Source organism: Staurois parvus, unplaced genomic scaffold, assembly GCF_062004578.1.
Source record: "Staurois parvus isolate SC_StPar_1 unplaced genomic scaffold, SC_StPar_1.0 ptg000371l, whole genome shotgun sequence".
NCBI classification, from domain to species: Eukaryota; Metazoa; Chordata; class Amphibia; order Anura; family Ranidae; genus Staurois; species Staurois parvus.
Genome location: NW_028318167.1, coordinates 102081 through 122362, shown reverse-complemented (window position 1 = coordinate 122362; position 20282 = coordinate 102081). Strand labels below are relative to the sequence as shown.

The 20282-nt window shown below is 43.0% G+C and overlaps 1 protein-coding gene across 2 annotated transcripts in view; it reads left to right on the top strand.

Annotated features, from left to right (window-relative positions):
- The window catches only part of NSMAF (neutral sphingomyelinase activation associated factor), a 121416-nt gene that overhangs the window by 69557 nt on the left and 31577 nt on the right, over positions 1-20282 (top strand). For both annotated transcript variants that reach the window (XM_089685304.1, XM_089685303.1), the window contains exons 16-24: positions 1200-1263; positions 1380-1431; positions 1503-1623; positions 1731-1862; positions 6803-6845; positions 9061-9224; positions 14087-14195; positions 17433-17491; positions 19372-19439. In XM_089685304.1, the coding sequence (XP_089541430.1) occupies positions 1200-1263; positions 1380-1431; positions 1503-1623; positions 1731-1862; positions 6803-6845; positions 9061-9224; positions 14087-14195; positions 17433-17491; positions 19372-19439 (812 nt within the window). The remainder of the gene's footprint in view (positions 1-1199; positions 1264-1379; positions 1432-1502; positions 1624-1730; positions 1863-6802; positions 6846-9060; positions 9225-14086; positions 14196-17432; positions 17492-19371; positions 19440-20282) is intronic.

Below are 20282 nucleotides of genomic sequence, written 5' to 3'. Positions count from 1 at the left end.
CCTAGTGGTTTCTCTATTGGTGTGACACACCCAGTGGTTTCTCTATAGCAGTCTGACATACCAATTGGTTTCTCTATAGTAATGTGGCACACCCAGCGGTTTCTCTATAGTGATCTCACAGCCATCACACGCCCTGCTGACTGTAAGACTGTAGGTCTGACTCAAAAGGCCGCATGTAAGCCATATCAACAGAAGTGTCGTCATGAAACAGTAAGAGCTTTTTTTTTTTTTTTTACATAAGTAGGTTTATACCTTGTTACTAGTTTACATGCACCTAATGCTTAGTAGACTTTTTTTAAGTGAGTGTAGACTCTTATCTTCTCACAATAAGTAATCATAATGATGTAACTCCCTGTAATTAATGTACACATCTCAGGCCCTGTAAACTAGCACCAGAATGTTTGTATAGGCTCTCAGAGGTGCCTGCCTATATATTACATTATCGTCTACAAAACCTGTGAGATCCCTGAACCCAAAAGCAGTAACATGCTAATGCCGACATGGACTAGTCGTGCATTACTTTTGCACTGCTGCCTTCTGCAGCTCTATAGCTGTGATAGACAGACCAGCTCACTGAACAGCTGGAGGAGGGGGCAAGGTCAAACACAACTTACTTGGCCAAGTTCCTATTTTTAAATTCTAGTTTTCCATATTTTTAGGCTTCCAGGGTACTAGACAGAAAATATGTGGAGATGCCTTTAGGTGTCTGCCTTAAAACTCTGGTGCCATTTTACAATGCATGAGGTTCCAAGGCACTTTAAAGCAGAAGTCCAGAATTGTTATCCAAAAAGTTGAAACCTGCTCCCCAGCCACTTTCTATATCCTTTTCCAACTACCCTGTAAAAGAAAGTTGCTTTATACTTGGGGTGCTTTGGTCTGGTCACATGATTGGCTCCCAGTGGCAACTTTTAGGGGAAAGGAGAGGCAGAAAATGGAGTAAATCTATGGGTGACGTCGCTGTTCAGCTTTTGTTGGCGATCTCTCCTCTCCCCTGAAGCCACCTGCTGGGGGATCAGGTGACCAGACCAGAATGCCCCCAAAATAGGTAAGTATAAGCATCTTCCTTTTACAGAGTAGTTTGAATAGGATTTAGGAAGGTGGTGGGAGCAGTTTTAGGCTTCGTTAGATCAATTCTGTACTTTGACTTTTAGATATTTACCAAAAATGTAGACCTTAAAGTGCTCTCCTCCTTTTTCCAGCCCCTGAGTACATGCTTTGCATCCAGAATGGAAAGTACGACCACGCAGACAGGATGTTCAACAGGTGAATATTTGTATGCTGCTGGAGATAATGTTACATGGTAAAATACATTTGTTCTGCATAATGTGCTTCATAATGAGGATATCAAGGATGTAACCGATTCTTCCTCTCATTTCTAGCATTGCAGAGACATGGAGGAATTGTTTAGAAGGTGTGACAGACTTCAAAGAGGTAATTCCTGTTTTTACTACTGTATACTTCACTAATTTGTTTTCTTTTCATAACTCAATTGATATTGTTAGTTGGTTCCAGAGTTTTTTGGAAAGGACGGGAGTTTTCTGTTAAACGGTTTGAATCTGGAGCTGGGGAAGAGACAAGGGGGAAAACTGGTGGATGACGTAGATCTTCCGCCGTGGGCCTCAGGTAATGTAGTCCTAATCTCTGTTCTGGCATGTATATGGCAGCTGTATACACTGTGTAACGGTTTGTATTATCCATGTGGCTTATGCATGTCCTCATCCTCTAATTAGATCCAGAAGATTTTCTGCAGAAAAACTTAGAAGCTCTGGAAAGCCAGTATGTCTCAGATCATCTCCATGAATGGATTGATTTGATATTTGGTTGTAAGCAGAGAGGAAGTGAAGCAGTTGCTGCAAATAATGGTAGGAAACAATTGATTTTACAAATACCAGTGAATAATACATAGTTATAGGTGACTTACAAACCCCCTTTACACAATAAATAAAGGTGCCATATCTGCAGAATACAGCACTCACCAGAACTGTGCCAACTTTTTCTTTGTGTTTCGATTTATAGATGTACATTTCAAGCACGGCAGTCTTTCTGCAATATTTATATTTAATCTTAAATGGGCAGCGGAAGCACCTGATTGATAAAACTATATGTAAACCTTCACCTTCTAAAACAACTCGGGGCAAAACATTTTGTGTATAGATCTAAATAGAAACATAAATATTTTTTTTTTTTTTTCTTTTTTTTTTTTTTTTCTTTTGATCACATTCCCTCTGTTCTCGGCTGCATAAGAGCTGGGGTTGGAGAAACAGTATACTGATCTTCCCAGTGAAAGGCTGTGCAGGAAGGAGGGGGGGGTGTCAGAAGGAGTGTAATCATCGGAGGAGAGCAGGCTGAGTTCCCAGCATAACTATAGAACTGACCACAGTATGCTCTCCTGCTTAGTGTGGTCAGGTTTTATAGGAAAGCAAAGGGAACTGGCAGGAACACCAGGAATTTCAATCCCTGCAATACAAAGAAAACAGGATACTTATTCATAGAAGCGCATGGTACAGCAAGCACATATCAGGAATATGAACTACTGGGTTGATTTACTCTTTTAAAGCACTAGTAATAAGTCCATACTCTGGCCAGCTCACTCATATGCCCTTTCCCTCCTATCTGCTTGTTGTGCTCCTTCCTACTTCTCTTTTCCCCCTTTTCTTCACTGTTCTGCCCTCTTTGTGCAGCCATGTGAATGCAGCCTATCAGTAGATTCTCACCAGTTGTTCTAAATGCTGCTTGCACACTGCGTGAACCACAGCAGCTGTCAGATATGAAATCTATATAAATCAATGGCCAGCACAGCCATTGTTTGCATGTACCACTCAAATGAGTGAGTGAATAGAGCTCTTCTTAGAGCCTCCGACTGACCCTGGACACAATGTGCACTCAGTCTTTGTTTTTTTGGAGTTCTGGCCACAAGTTTGTATGTGGTCACAGCACAGAGTGTTGCCACATCCAGAGGCGGCGTTTAAGCATCTACGAACGCAGAAAAGTATGGTCCCTGGGTGCCTGTGTAATTATTGCTTTACATGTCAAGGTCAAAAGAGAAATATGGGCTTTAAAAAAAAAATCATACTTGTTTAGGTGGATGCAGCATCGATCTGCTGGACTGTGGAGGGGGTGGGACTGGCGAGGGGGCGGAAGGGACTGGCTCAAGCTCTCAGCAGATCGCTAAGAGCCCAAACCAGGTGCCAGTCCAGGCTTCTGGGTGGATCCTGACCATATGACCAGGATCTTGTCAGAGCCTGGACTGGCTCTATGATGGCAGCCGACAATGGGCTTTAGTCCACTGTTGGCTGAAAAATGTGTCAAAGGAGTGCAGAACAAACTGCACTCCTGTGATCCGTAGAAATATTGTGGCATACATGTTAAGATGACTGTAACTTTGCTTGGTACATATGACATATGCTGTGTTCTCGCCCCACATTATTTCTGAACAGTCATGTACAGTATATGCAGCTTGACCGTGGAAACTTACTTTTGTATTGTTTTTGTAATGTAAAAACTTAGTGAAAAACAAAACCGTACTGCTGGTCAATGGGTGTTTTCATACCTTTACTTTTAGTAAAATAAAGTAGTATTAATCTCCAGTGTGTATTTTACTTTGCTTCTCATTACAGTTTTATTTTCTTAAGTGTGTGTGTGTGTGTGTATGTATGTATATGTGTGTGTATATGTATGTGTATGTGTATATATATATATATATATATATATATATATATATATATATATATATATATATATATATATATATATATATACACACACACACACACACACAGTGGGGATCGAAAGTTTGGGCACCCCAGCTAAAAATTTGTATTAATGTGCATAAAGAAGCCAAGGAAAGATGGAAAAATCTCCAAAAGGCATCAAATCACAGATTAGACATTCTTATAATATGTCAACAAAAGTTAGATTTTATTTCTATCATTTACACTTTCAAAATAACACAAAACAAAAAAATGGCGTCTGCAAAAGTTTGGGCACCCTGCAGAATTTATAGCATGCACTGCCCCCTTTGCCAAGCTGAGACCTCCCAGTGTCATGGATTGTTCTCAATCATCGTCTGGGAAGACCAGGTGATGTCAATCTCAAAGGTTTTAAATGCCCAGACTCATCTGACCTTGCCCCAACAATCAGCACCATGTTTTCTTCTAAGCAGTTGTCTAGAAAACTGAAAATAGTTGACGCTCACAAAGCTGGAGAAGGCTATAAGAAGATAGCAAAGCGTTTTCAGATGTCAATATCCTCTGTTTGGAATGTAATTAAGAAATGGCAGTCATCAGGAACAGTGGAAGTTAAAGCAAGATCTGGAAGGCCAAGAAAAATATCAGACAGAACAGCTCGCAGGATTGTGAGAAAAACAATTCAAAACCCATGTTTGACTGCACGATCCCTCCAGAAAGATCTGGCAGACACTGGAGTTGTGGTACACTATTCCACTATAAAGAGATACTTGTACAAATATGGTCTTCATGGAAGAGTCATCAGAAGAAAACCTCTTCTACGTCCTCACCACAAAAATCATCATTTGAACTTTGCAAATGAACATATAGACAAGCCTGATGCATATTGGAAACAAGTTCTGTGGACCGATGACGTTAAAATTGAACTTTTTGGCCGGAATGAGCAAAGGTACGTTTGGAGAAGAAGGGGCACAGAATTTAATGAAAAGAACGTCTGCCCAACTGTTAAGCATGGGGTTGGATCAATCATGCTTTGGGGTTGTGTTGCAGCCAGTGGCACAGGGAACATCTCACGAGTAGAAGGAAAAATGGATTCAATAAAATTTCAGCAAATTTTGGATGGTAACTTGATGCCATCTGTGAAAAAGCTGAAGTTAAAGAGAGGATGGCTTCTACAAATGGATAATGATCCTAAACACACCTCGAAATCCACGGGGGATTACATCAAGAGGCATAAACTGAAGGTTTTGCCGTGGCCTTCACAATCTCCTGACCTCAACATAATTGAAAATCTATGGATAGACCTTAAAAGAGCAGTGCGTGACAGACAGCCCAGAAATCTCAAAGAACTGGAAGACTTTTGTAAGGAAGAATGGGCAAAGATACCTCAAACAAGAATTGAAAGACTCTTGGCTGGCTACAAAAAGCTTTTACAAGCTGTAATACTTGCCAAAGGGGGCAGTACAAGATATTAACTCTGCAGGGTGCCCAAACTTTTGCAGACGCCATTTTTTTGTTTTCTGTTATTTTGAAAGTGTAAATGATGGAAATAAAATCTAACTTTTGTTGACATATAAGAATGTCTAATCTGTAATTTTATTCCTTTTGGAGATTTTTCCATCTTTCCTTGGCTTCTTTATGCACATTAATACAAATTTTTATCTGGGGTGCCAAAACTTTCGATCCCCACTGTGTATGTGTGTGTATGTATATATGTGTATGTGTGTTACATAGCGGTAGGTTTTACATTTTTGTTTTGTTTGACAACATGGCAAAAGCTGGTCCCCTTTTTGTAGCAGGTTGCTTTTTAATCTGATTTTTTTAGCTCATTGTATTAATTTTCTTACTATACTCTATTAAAAATTTACATTTATTTCTGTCCTTTTGGGGCAGGTGTATATGAAATAGGTATATATTTCATATTTAATCAGAGCCAGCAGGTGGTGCAGTAGTGCCATGTCATTTTACCAAGTTACTGAGAAAAAGATGTAGTTATCATGCTATTCAAAGCACAAAGCTGAATATATCAGAAGAGGGATACTTTCCCCGGCCCTTCCCTTCTTTATCTCCAATTCAGGTTAAGCCGGCCATACATGGATTGAAATTCAGCCGGTCAGTCTAATGATCAACTTCTGTACAACCAGCCTGTTGGATTTTTCCTACTCACTCAACACTGCCAGCTATAGCCAGCAGTGATGATCACTGTATTCTGATGGCTAGGAAGTCTCCCCCTTGTCTAAATACAATACTTCCACATCCTATCATATTCACATCATTTTTTTTTTCCATTCATCCCTCTGGTTGAATGAAATTGACTCCTATGGTCTGCTTTAATGCAATTCAGTATGAAGCTTCAGTTAGAGACAGTCAAAAGAGACACAACTGGGCTTTCTTATGCTCTGCAATGACTGTATTATAGAAGCTTCCTTATTAAAAAGAAGTGATCAAGTGATGGAAAAGAATATAAAAGGTCAGTATGGAAATATTTAACACATCTGAATAAAACTGACCTAAAGCTATCATCATACAATGTGAAATGACTAATATGGTTTTGACTCCCTTGGTATATATAATCTCTTATTTTGTCTTTTTGTAAAGTACCAATAACCCTAGAAAAATGGCTTTCCAATTAAAGAGGACCGAGGGATAATGTTCACCGAAATATTGGCTAAAACCAAACCAGTGATGATAAAAATGTGACAGCTGCCATTGCAGTTTTCAGGCTACTGGGTTGTTATCCTGATACTTCATCTATTGAGCTGGTGGATGGGAACAAGCATGCAGCTTGAACTCTTTTCCTCCATTTTTGTTCCAGTTTAGTGAGCCAACTTTTTTCCCATAAAAATTGTATTGGCAACGTGATATCTCTAAACCTTTCTAAACCAGGCATAATCATTTATTTTGGAAGGACTCTGGAGAAAAAGCTTCCTGTAAATATGGCATAGTTGGTGTTTTTCCAGATGTCGTCATTTCTTCAGTGGTCCTGTGTTTTGTGTGTTTGTTTTTTTACCATCCTGTCTGCTGTTTTTCACTTCAAAATCACAACTTTCCACAAATAACATAGAATGTTCTGCAACATGAAAACACAATTTTAATGCAAGATGTATTTTTTGCAGTGTTTCACCCTGTAACATATGAAGGAGAAATTGACTTGCACAGGTAATTATACACATGTAGTAGATGATAAAATACTGTCCTATGATTTTAGTGTTTATATTGCTCATGTTCTAGTTTTTTGTTCTATTATTTGTTAATCATTGATAATAATAGTTAAATATTTGTAATAATATAAGTGCCCAATCATAGCTGAATGCTGATTAAAAAAAAAAAATTACTCCAACAGACAAACGGGGAAGTACAGCTGTCTCTGTAATTTTTGGCTTCTCATGCAGGAAGGGGGGGAGGGTAGTTATAGCAGCAGGAGATTGCAGGAAAGGTGAGTATCATTGGATCAGGGTAAGGCCATTTCAAAGTGTCACACTCGCCTATTCTGTGTTCCAGCCCTGGGTCCCTCCCTCTGTATGCAGCCACCAGCTTCCACCCAGTCACAGAGGGGATGTTGTCTGAAAGGTCTAGCATGCACTGTGCTCAGTGTTCGAGCAACATGTCCACACACTGGCAGCTGGATGCCCTGACTCCTCCAGCAACATCCTCCTGTTTTTCTATGCCTTCATTGATCTCCTGCATTTCTTTGTTTCTTCAATGTGTCCCACCCTGCTTCCAGACTCGTATTCCCAGTGTGTCCCAGACTCGTGTTCCCAGTGTGTCCCACCCTGCTTCCAGACTCGTATTCCCAGTGTGTCCCAGACTCGTGTTCCCAGTGTGTCCCACCCTGCTCCCAGACTCGTGTGTTCCAGACTCCCAGTGTGTCCCAGCCTTGTATTCCCAGGGTGTCCTAGCCTACTCTCCCAGCCTTGTGTTGCCAGGGTGTCCTAGTCTACTCTCCCAGCCTTGTATTCCCAGGGTGTCCCAGCCATGTGTTCCCAGTATGTCCCAGACTCCTAGTGAGTTCCAGCCTTGTATTCCTAGGGTGTCTTAGCCTTCGCTCAGCCTCGTATTCCCAGTGTGTCCCAGCCCCCTCCCAGCATTATGTTTCCAGTGTCCCAGCCTATATTCCCAGTTTGTCCCAGCCTGTATTCCCAGTTTGGGAATAAAGGCTGGGAGCAGGCTGGGACAAACTGGGAATACAGGCTGGGACATACTGGGAATGCAGGCTGGGACTGTGTGTCCCAGCCTGTATTCCCAGCCTGCTCCCAGCCTTGTGTTTCTAGTTTGTCCCAGTTTGTTCCCAGCTACTCCCAGTGTGCCCAAGCCGGTTTCCCAGTCTGTATCCTGCTCCTGTCACTCTGTACACTCCTACCTGCATCCAGTCTTCCTTCATCTCTGTGTCTCTTTGCATTTCAGCTCCTTGCTTCTCTACACCAGTGTGTTTCCCCTGTGAGTTCCAGCCAACCTTGTTGTTGGTACCTGTGCACTCCCAGACTGTGTTTTCTTTGTCTCTGTGTGTTCCTTTGCTCTCTTGCTATTTCCTCAGTGTGTCCTGCTGTCTTGTGAGTCCAGTGCTGCAAGGGAGTTTTTCATCTGGAGTCCACAATCCTGGGTATCAATCACATTGTAACCTCTCCACCACTAAGAGGCTTGGTTTAGACCAGGTGGTACCTTGACCCTTTTCAGGACCTCACCTCTGCTAAGTAAGCCGGCGTGCCAAACACTCTGTCTCTACTTTATGGCTTTCTACACCATCTGATCCACTACCTCAACCAGTTCTGGTCGGCTACTTGGCCCTTAGAGGGAGAAGGTTCCCGAGTCCTGACACTCAGTATGTCTTGAATGAGAAAAAGGATTGGTTCACGTTTACAGGAAAAATGGAAAGTGACCTAACATTAGACATCCTCTCCACTGAACATACCACTGGTGATGCTAAGCTGTCATTGTCCCAACAGCCTCTCCAGATTTCTGGGTATTTTAAATCCCCACTCTTCTCCGTGCAGCGCTTCCAGGACAGACCGGATCGTTTCTGATTGGTCAGCGTCATTGACAGTGAAGCGATCTATTCTGTCTCTGAAGCACTGCATTGAGAAGAGGGAAAAGAGCGGGGATTTCAAATTCCTAAACCGCTGGGAGACACTGACAATTCAGCATCACCGTCCATAATTGCAGCGGGGGGAGGGGGTTGTTTGGTTTTCATGTTAACAACATTTTTTTTTTTGTAAAGTTGAACATTCTAAGACTTCAACATCCTCTGCTGTATTTTTACTACACATAACTTATTTCCCGATTAGTCTTTTGATCTAAAATGTGAGATGGCAAATAAAAGTATGCCAGAGATATGCACAGATTTTTTTTTTTTTTAATGTGTTCTTTCCCTTTATAGTATTGAAGATCCTGATCAGAAAGTCGCTATGTTGACACAAATCCTGGAATTCGGTCAGACACCCAAGCAGCTATTCATGAAATCTCATCCAAAGAGAATATTTACAAAGTCAAAATGTTTTTCAAGGTCTTCCAGCCAAAATATTTCTGTGCCAGAATCACCTGGTATGTCTGAAACATGACATCTTCTTTCTAGAATTGTTGCTCAAAATTTATATTTGCCAAAGTAATTAACTTTTATGCTAGTGCATAACTATATGGGTGTTGTGGATGGCACGGCTTCTGGGCCCACAAGGTCAGGAAGCTCAAGTTTGACTCTACACCCTGTTATTTACCAGCTGTATGTTAACATTACATTCTCTAGAGTATCAAGTAATACTTCCCTTACTTCTTGTCACATTTCCTTTGTTTTCTTAGTAGAGATATCTTTATTTAGCAGTTGACTGGACACTTTAATGTTGTATGGAACAGAAGCAAGCCTTGGTCAAGGTATCCAGTGTTGACTGGGGAATCCCTCTCGCTGAACCATTGTGTTCTTCCGCTGAGGTGGGGGGGTGTCTGTCCCTGCTGGGTGAATGCCGTGATTATTTCTAGTAGCTTATGATAATTGTATGTAAAATCCAGCAGGCTGTTTGTGCCCATACATGGTTCGAATCTGGACTGGTTCCTGCTGGGCTTAAAGATTTCCTATTCAAGACAAGTGGCAGTGTAAAGCCCACTCCGACCACATTTTCTCCATTTTGCAGCAATTCTCCTGCTCCCTCCCACTGCTCCTTCCTTCATTGCAGTTGCCATGAAAATGCCCATTGTAAGGTGGTGTCAAACCTCAAGTTGAGCTGTGACATCACCACCCTTGTCCTTTGACCGTGCTCAGGCCTAGTGATGGGTCATATGAATGCTGATTTTTTTTTTTTGCAATGGCAGCCACAGGAGAAGGAACTGTAGATGCGCATTGGAGAGGTAAGATTGGCAGTGCCAGATTACCAAATGGGCAATGTAGGCACTGGCCTATAGACTCCATGCTATTTAGGGGCCCCGCAACAACAGATCAAAATTATATTTGATCTTGAAAGAAAATTACAATGAAGCTTTCTTAAACTGTTTACTAAAGAGAGAAAAAATGAATCAACTTAAAGAAAGGAAAGATTACATTAAAGGCTCTATAGAGAAATACAGTATTATTATTATACAGTATTTAGCACCAAAACGTTTGCTCAGCGCTGTACATTATAGTGGGGGACAGTACATGAGACAATACAGTAACAAAACCATACACGAGGGGTTCGAGGGCCCTGCTCTTTCGAGCTTACAATCTAGGAGGGAGGGGATAGTGGTACAGGAGGAAATGGCTGTGGGGGATGGAGTGGTAGGAGGAGTGGAGGAGATCGGCAGTTAGGTGAGGGTGGGGTAGGCTTCCCTGACGAGATGGGTTTTCAGGGTGCGCCTAAAGGTGAGGAGGGTAGGTGACAGTCTGATGGATTGGGGTAGTGCGTTCCAGAAGATGGGGGAAGTCCTGGAGAAGTCCTGCAGCCGAGCGTGGGAGGTGGAGACCAGGGAGCTAGAGAGTAGGAGGTCTTGTGAGGAGCGAAGATTACGGGTAGGGTGGTATTTGGGTATCAGATCGGTGAGGCAGTTTGGGGCAGCGTTATGAATGGCTTTGTACGTCAGTGTTAGTAGTTTGAATTTGATGCGTTGGGCAATCGGGAGCCAGTGGAGGGAATGACGGGGGGTGGCAGAAGAGGAGCGGTTGGGAAGGTGGATGAGTCTGGCCGCTGATTTCAGGATAGACTGAAGCGGGGATAGTCTGTGATAGGCCGGTGAGGAGGGAGTTGCAGTAGTCCAGGCATGAGATGAGGGAGTGAACAAGTTGTTTAGTAGTGTCTGGGGTTAGGAACGTAAATATTTTGGAGATGTTGCGGAGGTGGAGCCTGCATGAGCTTGCTAGCTATTGGATATGGGGTTGGAAGATCAGGCTTGAATCTAGAGTGACACCTAGGACTTTGGCTTGCGGGGTGGGACTGATGGTGGTGGTGTTGGTCGTGATGGAGAGGGTGGGGCACGGGCTGGGGGAAAATTAGGAGCTCGGTTTTGGAAAGGTTCAGTTTGAGGAAGTGGAGCAACATCCAAGCTGATATGTCGTTCAGCAGGTGGGTGATACGGGCGGAGACTGAAGGGGTGAGTTGAAGGGTGGAGAGGTAAATTTGCGTGTCGTCGGCGTAGAGGTGATAGTTGAAGTCGTGGGAGTGTATCAGTTTGCCAAGGGAGGAGGTGTAGATGGAGAAGAGAAGGGGCCCGAGGACAGAGTCTTGGGGGACCCCAACAGAGAGAGGGGGAGGTGGTAGCGTTATAGGTAACGCTGAAGGAGCGTTGGGAGAGATAGGAGGAGAGCGGAGTCTCTGATGCCGAGGGAGTGTAGTTTATCAAGGAGGAGGGGGTGGTCAACTGTGTCGAAGGCCACGGAGAGGTCAAGAAGTAAGAAGACAGAGTAGTGGCCATTAGCTTTGGCGGTTAGCAGGTAATTAGTGATTTTGAGTAGGGCGGTTTTGGTGGAGTGTAGGGGACGGAAGCCAGACTGTAGTGGATCGAAGAGGTTGTTGTCAGTGAGGTGGGAGCTTAGGCGATTGTATATTAAGCGCTCAAGGAGCTTGGAAGTGAATGGCAGCAGGGAGATGGGTCTAAGGTTGTTCAGGTCAGTGGGGTCCAAGGAGGGTTTTTTGAGTATGGGGGTGATGTGCGTGTCCTTTAGGGGGGAGGGGAATGCGCCAGTAGAGAGGGAGATATTGAAGATGTGGGTGAGGGAGCGTAGGATGGAGGGGGAGGGTGCCCGGAGGAGTTGTGTGGGGACAGGGTCAAGGGGGCAAGTGGTGAGGCGGGCTTCTGAGAAGACCTTGATGACCTCCTCAGTGGTGGCAAGGCTGAAGGAGCGGAGTGTTGGGGAGGTTATAGTGTGCGAGATGTTAAGAGTGGTGGGGGGCAGGGCGGTTGCAAGGTCAGAGGAGGGGAGAGTTGGAGGGGTTGTAGTGGGAGGGAGGCTAGGTGGGGAGGTAGGAGGAGCATTGGCAATGTTCTTAATGTAATGTACCCAAAAACAACTTAAAAGGAGAAGCTCCGCTTGTTTGCAATCCCTCACCCCCACGCCACATTTGGCGCTTTATGGGGGGGGAGCGGGTACCTGGTTTTAACCGTTCAGCCCCCCTCTTTCCCTTCACAGCTCCCAGAAGACTACGGGACCAATCGCAAAGTGCAGCGTGACTTGCACATGCACAGTAGGAAACAGGCTGTGAAGCCCTAAGACTTCCAGTTTCCCTTACTTGCAATGTCGGCACTGGGAACCCGGAGGCTAGTGAAGAACTAGCCCGGTTACAGTTTGTAAATAATTTTGGTGCAAACTACATACATGTAATGGTCATCGCCATCAACGTGCACACTACTTAGTTCAATGTTATCCAACTACAGTGTGATAACAGGAAACCTCCAGAAGCCTGCGAGGGGGACCCCAAGGTTTCAATGGCTTGGGGGCCTCCACAGAATTTAATCTGCCATTAAAGGTTGGGTTTTACACAGACGCTGTCCCTTTTCCCAAGTCGGTAAAGTGACAGTGTCTTTTTTTTAATCTTGTACTGGGCCACTGGCTTTTGGCTGCATGTTTGCAACTACAAACTCATGAAAATCACTTTTAGTAAGAAGCAAACACTCTGTAGTTACCTGTAACCAAGCACCTTATTAGGTAGGCCATTCCAGTTAGTTGCATGCAATGTGAATACCTCGGCTACGCCTTGTTCCTTGTTCTTCTTCCTTGTTTAGACTACATAGCAGTAGAAAGAACTGCTTCAGAAGCTAAATGAATGCCCTTTACAAACCTTGTTACCTAAAATACACCTGCCATGAGATATATGGAGGCTGCCATTGCTTTTTTGCATACCTACTAATTTTAAACCTTTTTAGTCACCAACCATGAACAAAGTAGGTAGATTAGGGAATTTGCAAACTCTATGCTTAAAGCATTGTAGTAAGAAAGTCGGAATAACTGCCAGGCAACTCATGTTGTCACATGACAAGCTTGTCTTATAAGTTCATTTAAAATGTGCTCAAACGTTGGCAAATGTGTGCATGTTGTAACGGCTGTTCTGCATTACCAAACACCATCACAGTTGCCTGTGAAAGCTTTCCATGGGAGTTTAAAAAAAGAAAAAAAGGGTAGATTTGTAGAATTTTAACCACTTCAAGCCCGGACACTTTCACCTCCTTCCTGTCCAGGCCAATTTTCAGCTTTCAGTGCTATCACACTTTGAATGACAATTGCACGGTCATGCAACACTACCCCAATGAATTTTTTTGGGACAGATAAAACTTTATTTTGTTGGTATTTATTCACCACTGGGATTTTTTTTTGCTATATAAATGAAAAAGTCCAAACCCTTTGTGTTTTTTTTTTTTTTTTTTTTGTTTTTTTTTTTTTTTTTTTACACTGATTACTTTTACAGCCTTATGGGTGTAAAAGCAATGATTTCTCCTTCTCTCTGGCTGCATTCTTGCAGCCATTGAGAAATACAGTGAGAGCTGTGATTGGTCACAGCTTGTCACATGGTATAAGGCTGTTGTAAATAGCCTTGTACCGTGTGACCTCTGTGATCATTCACAGATTTCGCAAGTAGTTAGCAATCATGTCAGGAAGTGACATCTTGCTTACTAGTATTCATGTGATCACTGATTGGTCAATCAGTGATCACATGATCGGGACCTCGCATAGAGGTCCCATACAGCGAGCAGTGCCACGCGCTCCTAGGGAGTGCGCACAGGCATGGAAATGGGTTGGACATTTATAAACGGCCACCCGCCTCTGCATTGCTCCCATCCAGCCGTTTATATACATGGGCCGGACAGGAAGTGGTTAAAGCTTCTGCTAAACTGGTCACCACATGCTTTCAAGCCTGAGTTTTCACAGGAATTTGATACAGGTGATATTTTAGACCATTTAGTGACTTAAGCTTTTGCAGTTTATTTTCATGTCTTTGTGTTTCTTGCAGTATCCCTTAGTGAAGATTCTTTTGAAGATTTAACAGAAGAAAGTAAAACTCTTGCCTGGTGTAATATCACTAAATTCCAGATAGACAGCGGGTACAAGATTCACAAAGAGTATGTAAATACTATATATTTTTTTTTTTTTTTTTTTTTTTTTAGCTGTATTCAAAAATATTGTCTACTTTTATGTCTGCTTTATAAGTCTTGATCTCTCCTGCAAATATGAACTAACTTAAAGGAGAAGTATGGCTGTACTCTTGTGGGTCACAGGAATGCACTTATTTCTGTACTCCTGTGACCCAGATGCAGCCGACTGCTTGGTGATGTCACAGAGCCAGTCCAGGCTCTGCAGGGATTTCGATAATAATGTTTGGATATGTCTGCTCCCCAGCCCGGTGCTCAAGTGAGCATAGTGGATCCAAGAACTGAGTAATCAGTGGTCTTTGATCTCTCAGCTCACAGTATAGAGCCATCAGGGGACAGCTGCAGTATCACATCAATGCTGCATCCACCTAGGTGAGTTTGATTTATTTTTTTAAATCCCGCACTTCTCTTTTTAATGTTTTTCATATAAATCTTCAAGACCTTGGTGAATATTATTACACCCGTCTTCAATTGGCTCATATGGACCCTGTGAAAAGAACGGAGAACCATCTGAAACTGGGCTTCTGGTTTATTTCCTGTAGAAACATGTAGGCATTCGTGTGTGTATTCTAGCATGGAACACAGGGGTAATATATGTAAAGCAGCGGCTGATGGACCCTTGGCTATTTTGATGTGTGGGGGGTTTTTTTTGTTTTGTTTTTTGTGGGGCTTTTTACTTTTTAAAAGGCACGTGCACACAGTCCTATGAAAAATAGTTTCAAATATGCTGCCAGAAGTTGGCAGAATAAATGCCTCCTAATCCGGCCTTCTCATGCTCGTATACGGACGTACAGCGTTTAGATGCATGTGAGCGTCAGCTCATTCTATTGGCTAGATTTAAACAGGGCTTGAAAAAGCTGCTCGCCAAATGCGAGGAGAAATCCTTGTGTGGCGTCCAGAGGCAGGTGCAGGGGGTGCGGTTCGCACACGGCCACTCCCAGTACGATGTGAATGGACAGTGGCCCTTCCTCACTGAGTTTGCCCCGCCCTACTGTCAGAGGCGAGAGGAGAGGAAGGTGCAGCTCACCATCACCTCCAGGACAGCCTGTGATAGCAGTGAAGCCCTTGGTGTCCCTTGGTAAGGGGCTGGGAGAAGAGGCGCCCGCACTTCTTCCGGGAGTGCCAGGACCCGCCCCCTCCCCACTGATCCCTCCATCTACTTACCTGCTGCTAATCCGGAGCCCTCATCACCACACACAGCGACATGTCTGAGCTGTGGAGGAGAGGCCCGGGGGAGCCCGAGCACGACAACAGCACTGACAGGGTGAGTGTCAGCGGACAGGGCATGGGATTGGGGGCAGGTCACCTGTACATGGAGTGTCCTGGGTCTGACTGAGTGCAGGTGAGGGGGGCCCTGACAGGGGGTGCTGCCTTCATTTCTGTGGGGTAACTCTTGGCTTCTGTGGTCTGGCCTCAAAGCATACATTGATTTCCACACTGGATTTCAGTCATTTCCACTCTACTCCTATTATTCTGAAGTTTGTAAACTGACTTTGCAAAGATCTCCTCACATTTAGGGTAGGTTCACACTATCTCTTTGCTCTGAAAATCAATCCACCATGGATCACTTTTCAGAGTGTGACTAAGCTGCCCCTGTCAGAGGTTCAAGTGATTTTAAAGGCAATTTTTTTTTGAATAAGAAAAAATAAACATGTCTATACTTACCTGCTGTGTGCAGTGGTTTTGCACAGAGCACCCCCAATCCTCCTCTTCTTGGGTCCCCCGCCTGCGCTCCTGGCCCCTCCCTCCTGCTGAGTGCCCCCAGAGCAAGCAGCTTGCTATGGGGCACCTGAGCCGCTGCTCTGCGTATCAATTCACATGCAGAGCCGCAGCTCGTCCCCGCCCCTCTCTCTCCTTATTGGCTGTAATTGCACCCTATTGCTATTAAGCTATTGCTGTTATGTTTAAATTGCCATAATAAAGCTATGTTATAATTGCAGTTTTTTATATTTTGGACTCTTTATTCTAAAGAAAAATGTAATTTCATAAGCTTTAAGGTGGCGTGGTTGGGGGACGGGCCTGGGCTAGGTTGGGTGGGGCAGCTGGTGGAAAGTAAGGCTTGTGCCTGGCTAGTAGGTCTAGACTCGAAATTTTTAGCCCTAGCCGCTAGAATATGAATCTATTCTAGCCACTAGAGTAAATGTACACGTTTAGATGTGTATAGGCATAAATTATGCTGGAAAACTCCTCTCTGAATGCAGGTTTGGGGCATTTTATTATGCCCCTAAACTCTGCTCTAAAATACGCTTGTAAATGACATATGCTTATTAGATAACCTAGAGCTGCTTTCAGAGGCATTAAAAAAAAAAAACAGACACCTCTAACAGCAGCATTTTTTTCTACCTGTGTGCATGAGTCCTGTGCTGTAAAACAAACCAAATTTGCAAGAATTTAAAAGGACCAGGAAATCATTAAAAAGCTAGCTTGAAAGGGCAGAGAAAGTGAGTAAGTGCTAGTTATAAATTGGGATTAATTAGGGGTTGAAAATAGTTTTTCATTAAAAAAAAAAAAAAAAAAATTATCTTCTTTCGGGCCTGCTTTGGCAACATTAGGGAAAAATACATTCATTTAAATAGTCTTGGCAAAAGTCAACTACTACAGTGTAGTAACTTTTTTGTTTATTTTTGGCGAGCACTAATGCTTTAATTCCTTGTTTACACAGGATGTGGAGCTGTGTGTTTTTGGGTTTTTTTTTGTTTGTTTTTTTTTCCACCAACCTAAAAGATAACATGCAGTCAGAGGGGGTCCTATACATTCTGTGGTCGCAATGCTTTGCTTCACAGCAATGGCATATTTAACTGGGTTTGTCAAACCAAACTCACCCATTGAATTCAATTGAACCATGCTGCAACCATGAGCCAAACACTTGGCTCACTGTTGTGGTGCAGTATTTCAATACAAAATCCAGATTTGGCAGGGAGAAAACAGGAATTCATGGATTGGCAGGATTGCCTCCTTAATGCCTGGGAGCTATTACTCTACCATTGCGGCCTAACATTGCTGTCGGAACCAAAAATACTGATTACAGTAGCTCTGATACACTGATTGAGAGACCGTGGCTGTCAAACTAATATCAGGTCCCATCGGTTTCACCCAAGGGTCTGTAGGCCTTTGCAACAAAATTTACGCACTGTAAGGACACTAGTGGAAAGTAATTGTATTTTTTCTTTGGTTTGAGAACCATGATTGCTGTTTTTATCCCAACAGAACTATCACGGGCATTGCTGTATCTTCTAATGGATCCTCTGTTTTCACAACATCACAAGGTTAGTTGTAAGAACGGGATTCCTTCAATATGGGAAAGTCTGCTGTTTTATTCAGGTTGGACAAAAGAAAAAGATATGCTGGAAAGGTGATAAGTGTGTGTGTATACAATAAATGAGGCTTAGCCACTGGGCCATAGTAGGGCTATTTTTTTTGCATCCAACCAATAACTGCTATCTTTCTGATTTAGAAGAGTACTTCATGTAACAATATGTACATTGGTGATGTTAAGGTGAGATTTGTTAAACGCCATGGATACATAAGGGCACAAAGTGGTCTCTGACAGACCATTGCATTATGGATAAATTTAAGAATCTGCTCCCAAATCTATTCACTATGGCGCATGACCATTTACGATGCACACTTAAGGCTTGCAGGTAAGTACATTTAGGGTAGCAGGACTTTGTGAATGTGAGAATTTATAAAGTCTATGTAGGCTTGATGTAGGACAGGAACTTATATTTGTCTCCTTGACACGCATGCAAACCTTGCTTTTAGCCTCGAGGCATTCCTCCCAGTCCTCTCCATCCATACCTGAAATCTATCCCTGCCATACTTGGTGGGATTTGTGAACATTCAGTTTAGCTTTTTAAGTATTTCCTAATAGAGTGATTTCTATGGCGGTTTTCTCACAGATGTCATCAGTGGATGATCTATAGCTATTAGAGAGGTGATAGGTAGTTGTGTCCTGTAGACATACCTGAGCTGAAAGGTATCTGTAGGAACTGCTTTGTAGTAAGGTGTGCGTCATCTAGAAGTTGACCTAGAAATCACAGACCCAATATCTGCTGCCGGGTAGTATCTGGTAAGTTTAAAGTGGTTGTAAAGGCTGAAGGTTTTTTTACCTTCATGAATTCTATGCATGAAGGTAAAAAACCTTCTGTGTGCAGCAGCTCCCTCAGCCCCCTCAATACATGCTTACCTGAGCCTCATCGCGATCTAGTGATGTGAATAAAAAGTGTCGGCTGTCCCGGTTTCTGCCTCCTCATTGGCTGAGACTGCAAGCGGGAGCCATTGGCTCCTGCTGCTGTTAATCACAGCCAGTCAGCCAATGAGACAGCGGGGCGGGGCCAAGCCACTGCTCCACGTGCGAATGGACACGCGGAGCAGCAGTTTCCCCCATAGCAAGCTGTTTGCTGTGGGACAACCCGACAGACAGGAGGAGCCAGGAGAGCCTGTGGGGGACCTGAGAACAGGAAGATCCAGGCTCCTCTGTGGAAAACCACTGCACCACTTGCAACCACTTGTTTTACAAAAAAAAAAAAAAAAAGAAACTTTTAGGCCTTGTTCACACTATAAGTGCAGAAAAACTGGTGGAAACTGACATGCAGATTTCACTTGCAGAGACATCAGTTTACATCAGTTTTCATGTACGTTTCAATGAGTTTTATACATGTTGCAGATTCTTGTGCAGAAAAATATCTGCACGTAATACTAGTATTGTGGTGTGAACAGGGCAAATAGAAAACAATTGATTTTTTTGTGCCCTTGCAGATGGCATGCAGAAAACGTCTCTGCTCCATAGTGTAAATGAGGCCTTATAATCTCTTTAAGTTCTGAATGGGTCAAGTTATCCCATAATGGGGTATGGTATGAAAATCAATGAAGTAGCAGCGTATACTTCAGTGATTTCCAGCTTCCAAGGGTATCAGCCAGGTATGGTATTTACATTGTTCCAAGCTGGATCAATGTAAATATGTAAAAATATACCATGCCTGAAATTCATCTTTTACAGAAAATCCTCCATGATGATCTCTGCCTGTAAAGAATGTAATTTGCCCCCTTCCAGCTCTGACTCTTTTATGAGCAGGTGAAGACCAAGTAAAGTTTATTTTAAAAGCATATATGTGTGAATTAAATGTAATTTATTAATACATTTTAGATTCCACTTTGAAGATGTTCTCCATGAGCCAGAAATCTCTCCAAAGAAGTGTTTCATTTTCTAATATGGTAAGTAGGGCCCTTCCCTGGTACAATTAAGCACTGTTCGCTTCGTGTATAAATGCTAGTGGAAAGAAAAATCTGAGGTGATACCTTTGGCAACCAGTCACATTTAAGAGCTTTCTTTTGCCAGCTACAAAAGAAAACAAAAGTACAGACGTAAGCCTTGTAGCAGTTTCATTAATAAGATTGGAAAAGGGGATATTTGTCAGCTAAAGGGGAAACAATTTTCCTAGAGGTATGGTCTCTAGATGGGGCTGTATTTTTGGTTTTACTCAGTGTGCAATTTACTAGAGGAGGAGTTATACCAAGAGTTTGAAGACCCCCAATGAATCCTTGTAAAAACAAATACTTGCACCCCATTGCCCAACAAAAAATTTGTAATGATCTTCAGCCAGTCTTGTGATCTAGGCATCTCTTCCACACAACACAGAGCCTGGCCCCAAACCTCCCTGCAGACTGTACTGCACTTAAACAGTACAGCCTGGTGCCAAACCTGTCCAAGCTTTAATTAAGGGTTAACAGTACATTGATTAAAAAAATAGTTCTGTGCTCTCACCCCACATTGTCATGTACCTGTACTAATCGGAGCTCTATTTTTTCAAAGCGTTACCCCTACCTCTCCCAAAGATTCTAGCATTGAGTTCAGAGGCTAATATCTTGTAGAATTTTGGTTACCTTTTTTGCTTTTATATAGCTGGAGTTTAACTTAAAGCACTTCTTCTAAGAAGGAAATTGTAAATAAGGAGTGGGAAAGAAGAGAGTTTGTAGTGTAGTGTAATGTCATGTCACACCAATGACAACTTGCTCCCTTGTTGGCTGGAATGGTGAGCCACCACTCCCACACTGGCC